This window comes from Mustela nivalis (assembly GCF_964662115.1).
Source record: "Mustela nivalis genome assembly, chromosome: 7".
Lineage (NCBI taxonomy): Eukaryota > Metazoa > Chordata > Mammalia > Carnivora > Mustelidae > Mustela > Mustela nivalis.
The window spans coordinates 94,581,855-94,592,375 of NC_139026.1; the positions used below are offsets into that span (position 1 = coordinate 94,581,855).

Sequence of the window (10,521 nt, forward strand, 5' to 3'; positions counted from 1 at the left end):
GAATTTCAGAATTAAAGCATTAGTGGATGAGTTCTTACTATGCACAGAGCTCTCTACCAGTGACTACATGTCGAAGAAAGAGTTAAACTCCAGGCCAGTGAGAGAGACCTGGAAATAAATAAGTTAAAACCCATAAAGTGTTCATATAAAGAAATGATTCAGGCTTTATAGATGAAAAAGTAACCCAATCTGAGTTAAAAAGTCAATAATTGTTTTGGAAGATGCCATTTAAAGGAATTCCATTTAAACTGAGTCTTAATGAGTAGAAATAAGTCAAGCAAGCAAAAAGAGAAAAAGAGAAATTTGGATAGAAAAAAATTGTTGGTAGGAGCACAAAATTTCAATCCAACAAGATTGAGCAAATGTCATTAATTTCAATGATTTTTTCAATGATATTTTAAAAAGAGGGAAAAAGTTTGTTAAAATGATAGTTTTAGTTTTGAATTAAGTTAAATCTCATATTGCACAAATTAAAGGCCTACAGTGTCAAGGCATCTGGATTTGGGACAAGATCTATGAATTTATCAATCTTTACCACGTACATAGTAATTGATGTGGGACTAGAGGAAATATAGAAGAATAGAAAACCTAGAGAAATACAAATATAAAACTTTAAGAAACCTCCCAAAATAGCAGAAGAGGCAGGCAGATGGTAAGAAATGTAATAGATCTGTGGAATTCATGGAAAGTAAAAATGTCTCAAGAAACATAGGTGGTTGGCAATGTCAAATGACTCAGAGAGCAATTAATATGAAGAATCAAAGTTTGAGAACTGGCAATTAGGGTGTTGTTGATCTCAGCCATTTTCAGCAAATGTGGAAACTGGGGTGGGGTAGAAAAGAATCAGACTATATTAGGATACTGGTGGGTGGGAGCTGAAATGAAGAAAATGGTAAAATGGAATTTCAAGAGTGGAGAAATGAAAAGAAGAATAACCAAATTATGGTCCCTATAGTTTCTCATTACTAATATCTGTTTCCTCATTACTATCAAATCACAGTAATGGTTAGATACAAAGCCTATTTCAGGGCACCTGGATTGCTCATTGCAATGTCTGACTTGATTTCGCTCAGGTGATGATCTCAGGATCATGAGATTGAGCCCCGTGTCAGGCTCTGCACTGACTGTGGAGCCTGCTTGAGATTCTCTCCCTCTCCTTCTGCTTTCCTGCCCCAACTCACACACACTCTCTCTCTCTCTTTAGAAAAAAAAAAAAAGGCTCTATTCCACCTCTAACCTGTAAAGTACAAGAGTGAAGATATAATATCTTCCTGCTCACACAATTTCACATGTAATGCCAAAGAATCATAGATGCTCAATAATTACTTGCTAGATGGATGAATAAATAATCTTTTGTTAGGTGGAAGAAAAGAAAAATGAAATCAGGTAACATGATGCCGCCAGTTTTATTTTTGTTTTTCAACATTTCCTTAGCAATTCAGGGTCTCTTCTGATTCCATACAAATTTTTGGATTATTTGCTCCAAATCTTTGAAAAATACCAGTGGAATTTTTATCAGAATGGCATTTAAAGTATAGATTGCTCTAGGCAGTATAGACATTTTAACCATGTTTATTCTACCAATCCAAGAGCATGGAATCATCTTCAATCTTTTTGTGTCTTCTTCGATTTCTTTCATGAGGGTTCTGTAGTTCCTCGAGTACAAATCTTTTGCCTCTTTGATTAGGTTTATTCCCAGGTATCTTATGGTTCTTGGTGCTATAGTAAATGGAATTTATTCTCTAATTTCCCTTTCTGTATTTTCACTGTTAGTGTATAAGAAAGCCACTGATTTTTGTGCATTGACTTTGTATTCTGACATGTTACTGAATTGCTGTATGAGTTCAAGTAGTTTGGGGGTGGAGTCTTTTGGGTTTTCCATATAAAGAATCATGTCATCTGCGAATAGAGAGAGTTTGACTTCTTCATTGCCCATTTGGATACCTGTCGCTCTCGACCCGCAAGAACAACCCGCAGACGAGGTGAGTGGCAAGCTTCTTTATTCAATCTTTAGCCCCGGGACCCCGAACACCAATTATAGCCCCAAGTTATAGGATACAGTGGATAGAAAGTAACCAATCACCATACAACACGACTAATATGACACCCAATCAGAAGGGACACAGATGACTTCAACCCAGATCATGCGGGGAGCTCGTGCCTACCGACGTGAGCCCCCGAAACTTATTGTTCACTGTTTTTGGGCCGTTCCCATGGTCCCTGGTTAATCTTATACTAGTCCCGATACTTCAGTACAGGTTGTGCGTTGCCTGGAGCGCTCCCACATAAACATTCACCTGCCCTTCTCCTCAAGCCTCGCCTAGTACGTGACTCCCAGCTTCTGCTGCATGGCTCTCCACAGCTCCCCCTTTTTCATTTATTACATGGCAGGGATCGTGCCTGTCTTAGGTTGCCAATCCTCAACACACATGCTTACCCGTCATCGGGTACTCCCCTTCACCGAGGAGCCCCTGTCTTAGGTTGCTATGGTGAGGGATCAGTCTTACCCGTCTTTGGCTACCGACCCAGCATACAGGGCCATAAGGGGGAGGAATTCTTTTAGGCAGCAAAGCCAGTTTTGAGACGCTTGAGGCAGCAGGGTACTCGCTATGGTGGGAGCACCCCATAATCAGGGTTGTCGTGCAGTTTTGTCACGGACAGCCCGTTGCTGATTCCGCACAGTGGCTCGCACTTTATATAATTCTGTAAGCATGAATTTCACCACACAGGGAAAGAGGCACATGAATAAAAGCATAAGTATTAACACTCCTACAATAGAGCCTATAGCATACCAAGTACGGGATAGCGAAGGAATATGAGAGAATAGCGAATTTACAAAATTGTCAGCAAGCTGAGCCACGGGCAACTTGGCATGCGGAGCTTCTGCAATATTCAAAATCTCTTGATGTAACTGCAGCAAGTCAAGGGACACATTAGAGTTAGACCATACCCCTTCAAGGTGGTACAACACTCGACCCCAGGAAGTTTCTGTGACATTATAGCGCTTGGGGGTGACACAGATCCAGTGGTAGTCACTATGGCATTGGATCCTAGTCCGCAATTTCAAACTTTGAAGTTCGTCTCCCAGAAACTTCACAGAATCATATAAGGCATTTAGTCTGGTTTCAACCCTTTTGTCTATATCCTCTTGTGTTCCCAAGGCCAGAGAAGTATTATGTGCCAGATGATCTACAGTATCTGCAGCTTGCACTGCTTGAGTTAAAGAAATAGATGCAGTAACAGTTGTAGCAATTATTGTTATAAGAGAAATATACCTAAGATCAACAAACCTAATTCTCGTCTAGGCCGACTAAGGGCATTCTGTACCCGATCCCACAATTCTAACCCAGGGTTAGAGTACCATGGCTTAGATATATTAACAGGAAGCATGATAAAGGGGGGTTGTCGGACTACTAATACACCATCATCTACCGAGACACCCTGAATGCAGTTAGTTAAAGTACAATTCGGACAGAGCAGGTGATATGTAGCTTTATCTTTTTTAATGGTGAGATCCCCTACTAGCAGCATAAAAGGTCTAGGCACACACGCTTGAGGGTATCTATCCTCTAGATCTTGGGCTCCCTTGTTCCAACGGGTTGCTTTTCTAAAAGCGGCTAAAAGCTTCCATATTTCCGTTTGTACTGGATACCCTCTTGGCGGAGCAAGTATAGGAGGTACTTTTGGCTTAAAAACCTGGGTAGGTGCCCTAGGTCCCCAATCTAAAAGTGTAAATCCCTTCTCAAGGGTGTAAGCAGTGGCCTTCTTTTCCACACATAACCTCCAGGGAACGTCTATTCCTTTAGATATTCCCAACTGAGCTGCACATAATGGGATATCCCGGGGAATCTTACCTATTGATGTTGCGCGGCCAGCAGTTACCCCTGCTATAGTTACATCATCATATTGAACTAGTGTAAACACCCACAAGCAATGTGATCGTCTACCATTCATAGAGAAACACATAGGATACATGTCAGAATAGCCCTTATAAGAAATATTCGCCTGTTGCGGCTGTATATGTACCGAGGAAGGGGATCCTAGTAAAACAGTATCATTAACATAGACAGGGACAGAACTCATTTCCCAACTTACAGGTTGCAGTAAAGGCGGATCAGGAACGTATGCCCAGTATACAGAGCCTTGAACCGTTAACACTTGCATACAAATGAACAGTAATGACAGGTACAAGTCCAAAAGAGAAAGTTGCGCTTTAGACTGAGTCATTTGAGGAAGGAGTCGAAGCTTGGTGATCTTCTGCCTCGGCGACAGTTGGGTCGGTTCCAGGTCCACGGGGGCAGGCTACAGGATGATCATCATCACTGTCATCCGCAGTAGCAGCATCTTCCACAGGTTCCACGGCCACCAGCCTGGTGAGACGTTCCGGCACCCAGAGCGGGACAGGCGCATCCTGTGGAAAAACACAAAGGGAACCTCGGTGCCACCGGAGCACCGGGTCAGGGCCCTTCCATGAACCAGTAAGGATATCCTTCCACTTCACCATAGATTGGTGCGTTTTCTGTTGACCCCAATGGCGCTCTGCGGCTGAAACGCCATCCTTGTCAAGCGTAAGAAAATTTAAAATAAAAGTGATCAAGTTGGTAAGGTCTGTAGGTGTGTGATACTCCTCTCCAATTCCCCCTTTTTGTATTTTTTGCAAGGTAGTTTTAAAGGTCAGGTGAGTGCGCTCTATGACACCCTGGCCTCGAGGGTTATAAGGAATGCCTGTAACATGGTGAATATTATAACAGGCTAGAAAGTTTGAAAAGCTTTTAGAAGTATAAGCAGGAGCATTGTCTGTTTTTAACTGTTTAGGCACAGGCAAAGCTGCGCAGGCAATGAGATATCACGTTTTTAACATTTTCTCCTCGCAGGGGGGTTGCACTAACGACCCCTGAGCAAGTATCCACGCTCACATGAACGTATTTTTGTTGCCCAAAAGAAGGTATATGTGTTACATCCATTTGCCACAGATGGTTGGGCAGTAGCCCTTTAGGGTTTACCCCTAAGGAGGGCATGGGCAAATGCACCACACAATTGCCACAAGACTTTACGATATCTCGTGCGTCAGCTCTGGAGATATGAAAACGTGCCTTTAATGTTTGGGCGTTCACATGCCATTTATCATGATATCTTTTAGCATCTTCTAGAGCACTGCAAACATAAAAGCGCGCAGCTGCATCGGCCATTCGGTTTCCCTCAGCCATAGGTCCTGGAAGGTCTGAATACGCTCTAAGATGTCCAATATAAAAAGGGGCACCACGGGAGAGTATAAAGTGTTGCAATTCAGCCAGCAGGGAGGAAATTTCTGACTGGCTGGCTGAGATAATAGCAGTTTCTATAGATCTGGTGGCTGCAACTGCATATTTGCTATCTGAGATAATATTAATGGGTTGATTTAGAAACCTTTGTAAAACACACATAATCACCAACAATTCTGTTCTCTGGGCTGAAGTCGAGGGCACAACAACGGGAATTATTTTTCCATCTACCACATAAGCGCCAGTTCCGGATTTACTGCCATCTGTAAATACTGTGAGGGCATCAGTCAATGGCTCTAATCGGCAGGATTTAGGCCATATGAGGGGTGTATTCTTATAAAACTCAATGAGAGGGTGTGAGGGATAATGATTATCAAATGTAACAGGATAAGCAACTGTTAGAATGGCCCAATCGTCATTTTCATGCGTTAAGATGCTTATTTGGGTTTTATCATAAGGGATTATACAAACATCGGGCAGTTTCCCGAGAACCTGTATGATGGCTTTAAAAGCTTTATTTGCCACTGTAGCTACAGCCGTAGCATACGGGGTAATGACACGGCTAAGGTTATGGGGTAGATAAATCCATAGTAGGGGTCCTCCTTGCCATAAGGCCCCCGTGGGTGATCCAGGGGATGGGATAATTATGACACTTATAGGCTTTTCCGGGTCACACCTATCTGCTGCTGTTAAAGCTAGCCTGCTTTCAACTAACTGTAATGATTTAATAGCAGCTGGAGTGAGTACTCTTGGGGAGTCTAATGCAGGGTCCCCAGGCAGAATATCGAATAAAGGTTTCAGCTCTGCAGTAGTAATTTTTATGTATGGTCGAATCCAGTTAATGTCCCCTAAAAGTTTTTGGAAATCATTCAATGTATGCAAGTGATCTCTACGGATTTGAATTAGCTGAGGCTTTACTGACGTTTTAGAGAGCTGCATACCAAGGTAATTTTGTAGGTCTCCTGCTTGGATTTTTTCAGGGGATATAGTTAAGCCCCACTCTGCTAACTGTTTCTGTAGGAAGGTTAAAGCTGAAGGAAGAGACCTCTCATTTGGCCCACAAATCAAGATATCATCTATATAATGATAACAAAGCAAGTCTGGAAATGCTTTTCGGAAAGGCTCTAGTGCTTGGCTTACATACAACTGACACAAGGTGGGGCTATTGGCCATCCCCTGAGGGAGTACTTTCCATTCATACCTTTGATCTGGCTCAGCATGATTAATTGATGGCAGGGTAAATGCAAAGCGCTCTGTATCTGCAGGGTGTAGTGGAATGGAAAAGAAACAGTCTTTGATGTCAATTACAATAGAAGGCCAGTTTCTTGGCAACACCGTCACGACTGGGAGCCCTAACTGAATGGGCCCCATGACCTGCATTTGATCATTAATCTGTCGTAGGTCATGTAGCAATCGCCAGTTGCCTGATTTCTTTCTTATTACAAATATGGGTGTATTCCACGGGGACGTGGATTTTTGAATATGTCCTGCTTTGAGTTGTTCTTGGACTAGCTCTTTTGCCGCTTGTAATTTATCTTTTGTTAAAGGCCACTGAGGCACCCAGCGCGGCTCTTGCGTTTTCCAAGTTATGCGAATTGCCTCAGTGGCCGCTAGGAAAAAACCTGACCTCCCATAGAAGGCAGATTGGGATCTCCCTGGCCCTTGGTCCCAAATCCCTGGCCAGGCTTATACCCCATGTTTCTCATCATGGTTTGGGAGGCCTCACTATATAGTTTTTCAGTAGTGAGTCTGATATCCATCTGCTCCAGCACATCACGCCCCCACAAAGAAACAGGGGTGGAACAGACATATGGTTGGAAAATGCCTTTATGTCCTTCCTCATCCTCCCAATCCAAAGATGCAGCACTAATATCAGGACTGGTAGCTATCCCTAGTCCTCGGAGGGTCTGGCTGGCTTTAACTAGAGCCCAGGCTTTAGGCCAATCTAAGCAATTTATAATGCTTTTGTCGGCTCCTGTGTCCAGGAACCCCCAAAACAGTTTTCCTCTAATCTTTAATTTGAGCATAGGTCTCTCTTTCATGTTCATAGTAAGGCATGCGAGAGAAGTTCCCGTAGAACCGAAACCTCCCTTTCTAGCTTGACCTGTGGAAGGATATTTTTCGTGGTTACTGGGCAATATCAAAAGCTGTGCAATCCTGTCTCCTGGATTTACAATATTAATTCCTTTTGGGGAGGAGATCAAGATTTTAACCTCCCCCTCAAAGTCAGGATCAATCACTCCTGGATGGACCTGAAGCCCTCGTAAAGTACAAGAACTTCTGCCAAGGAGGAGTCCCACCGTTCCTTTCGGAGGCCCTCCAAACAGGTCAGATGGCACAGCTTGTACTCCCATTTCAGGGGTTAAGACCATTCGGGTGGTGGCACAGACGTCAAGTCCGGCTGAGCCTGTTGTGGCTCTCCGGGGCTCTGCAGAAACTGGCTCCCCTGATCGGTGGGTGGGTACAGCCATCGCGGCTTGACTGGCAGGGACATGGCCACCCCGTACATTTGGCTTGGGCCCCGGGGGCTGGGGCCCTGCCCCCCGTTTTTTGGACTCCCCCAATTATTAGGCGGCAATGGGTTTCCTTGTATATCCGCCACAGACCGGCACTCTTGTGCCCAGTGATTCCCTTTTCTGCATCGTGGGCACAATTGAGGTTTTTTCTTTGCCGGTTTATTCGGGAGGGCTTTTCCAAATGGACCTCCTCTTTGGGGGCAGTCTCTTTTTAGATGGCCCTCCTGTCCGCACTGGAAGCATTTTCGAGGATGGGCTCCCTGTTGACCCTGCATAACCTGAGCAAAAGCTGCAGCCATAACCTGTCCCTGAATTACTGGTCCTGTAATATCCCTACAAACCTTGATATAAGCAGAAAGATCTTTAGCCTTCCATGGTCTAATGGCTTCACGACACCACTTATTAGCATTCTCATAGGCTAATTGTTTTATTAAAGGCATTGCAGAGTCAGCGTCTCCAAACATTCTGCCCGCAACCTGCATCAGCCTGTCCACAAAGTCAGCGTAGGGCTCACTTGGCCCCTGCACTACTCTAGACAGTTGTCCCTGCAAATCATTCACCCCCCTCAAGGTCTTCCAAGCCCTAACTGCTGCTGTAGCAACCTGCTGATATATGGCAGGTGGATAGTTAGCCTGTACCTGAGCTCCAAGATATGGTCCAGTGCCTGTTAGCATTTCTAAGTTCCAGTGGGGGTTCCCCGCAGCTGCATTTCTCCGCGCTGTGTCCTGGCAATTGTCCTGATTTTGAATTTTCCATTCCAGATATTGCCCTCCGCTTAACACTGCTCCAATCCTCAGGAGTGAGGGTGAGCGCTCCCAGCGACTCCACAAGGGAAACAGTAAAAGCTGCCTGGGGTCCATACGCACTAACCGCTTCCTTAAGTTGTTTTACTAGTTTAAAATCTATCGGCTGATGATACCTCTGCTGATTTTGATCTTCTAACACTGGGAAAAACCCTTTTCCTGGACCTAGGACCTCTCTCCAATTTGCTATAGTGCAGTCTGAACAATGGCAGACTTTCGCACATCCTGCCCGATACGGTGGGGGCCACTCATAAGGCGGCGCCGTGGGGCTAGAATGCGGAGTCGGCATGTGATCTGTTTCTGCCTCTGGTTGCTTCACAGCTATGGGTTTTGCCTCTGTTGGTAAGCTTAAAGCCTCTGGATTCCTTTTCTTTTTGCCCCCTTTTTGATCTTGAGTTATCTCCTCTGGAAGTCCCTCTGAACTCTCACTGTCCGCCTCAGAGCCCTGGGAGGAGCCCTTATAGGATTCCTCCTTTAATTGCTCTAATATTTCCCCTCCTTGCTGAATCGCCTGTTTTAGCTGCTCCCGAGATGACTGCAAGCACACTTTCACAAGGGACCACACAGCGAGAGTGCCGGCAGTAACGGTGGGATTCTGCCTTAAATCCTCTCCTAGATGTTCCCACTGAGGCACATTCAGAAGTCCCTCCTTATGAACCAAGGGGCAATTTCTCCTACCTCCTTTAAAAAGGCACGAGCAGTTTTTGATTTTAAAGGCGTGCCATTTGCTTTGAGAATGTCCTTCAAAGGACCTTCCATCCTATACCTAGCAAGTTCGTTTCCCATTCTGGAAATCCTTTGCTATCCCAGTCTCTGTGAACTTTTAAAACTACAGCTATACTCGTCCCAGAGACCTTTCCTGTCCGTAGACAGAGATGGTGGCCAACTTCCCCTTTCATTGCTCTTACCCCAATCCTCGTTCCACGCTCGGTGTCGGGTCCTGGGTTTCGGCACCAGATGTCGCTCTCGACCCGCAAGAACGACCCGCAGACGAGGTGAGTGGCAAGCTTCTTTATTCAATCTTTAGCCCCGGGACCCCGAACACCAATTATAGCCCCAAGTTATAGGATACAGTGGATAGAAAGTAACCAATCACCATACAACACGACTAATATGACACCCAATCAGAAGGGACACAGATGACTTCAACCCAGATCATGCGGGGAGCTCGTGCCTACCGACGTGAGCCCCCGAAACTTATTGTTCACTCTGTTTTTGTGCCGTTCCCATGGTCCCTGGTTAATCTTATACTAGTCCCGATACTTCAGTACAGGTTGTGCGTTGCCTGGAGCGCTCCCACATAAACATTCACCTGCCCTTCTCCTCAAGCCTCGCCTAGTACGTGACTCCCAGCTTCTGCTGCATGGCTCTCCACAGATACCTTTTAGTTCTCTTTGTTGTCTGATGCTGTTGCTAGGACTTCTAATACTATGTTGAACAAGAGTGGTGAGAGTGGGCATCCTTGTCATGTTCCTGATCTCAATGGGAAGGCTGCAAGCTTTTTCCTATTGAGGATGATATTTGCTGTGGGTCTTTCATAGATAGATTTGATGAAGTTCAGGAATTTTCCTTCTATCCCTATACTTTGAAGCATTTTAATCAGGAACAAATGCTGGATTTTGTCAAATGCTTTTTCTGCATCAATTGAGAGGACCATGTGGTTCTTCTCTCTTCTCTTATTGATTTGTTCTATTACATTGATTGATTTGGGAATGTTGAACCATCCTTGTAACCCAGGGATGAATCCCACCTGGCCATGGTGGATAACCTTTTTAATGTGCTGTTGGATCCTGTTTGTTGGATCCTGTTGAGAATCTTAGCATCCATATTCATCAGTGATATTGGTCTGAAATTCTCCTTTTTGGTAGGGTCTTTGCCTGGTTTGGGGATCAGGGTAATGCTGGCTTCATAAAAAGAGTGTGAAAGTTACCTGATTTCAAG

At 44.6% G+C, this 10,521-nt stretch overlaps 1 protein-coding gene across 1 annotated transcript; it reads right to left on the bottom strand.

Annotated features, from left to right (window-relative positions):
- Positions 1-3,258: 3,258 nt before the first annotated feature.
- Positions 3,259-9,645, bottom strand: LOC309870328 (endogenous retrovirus group K member 113 Env polyprotein-like; the record flags this gene model as incomplete). Its single annotated transcript, XM_082742472.1, has 2 exons — positions 9,489-9,645; positions 3,259-4,411 (listed from the first exon to the last, which is right to left on the bottom strand). The coding sequence occupies exon 2, from the start codon at positions 4,225-4,227 to the stop codon at positions 3,259-3,261; it is 969 nt and encodes a 322-aa protein (XP_082598598.1). The 5' UTR covers positions 4,228-4,411; positions 9,489-9,645.
- Positions 9,646-10,521: the final 876 nt, after the last annotated feature.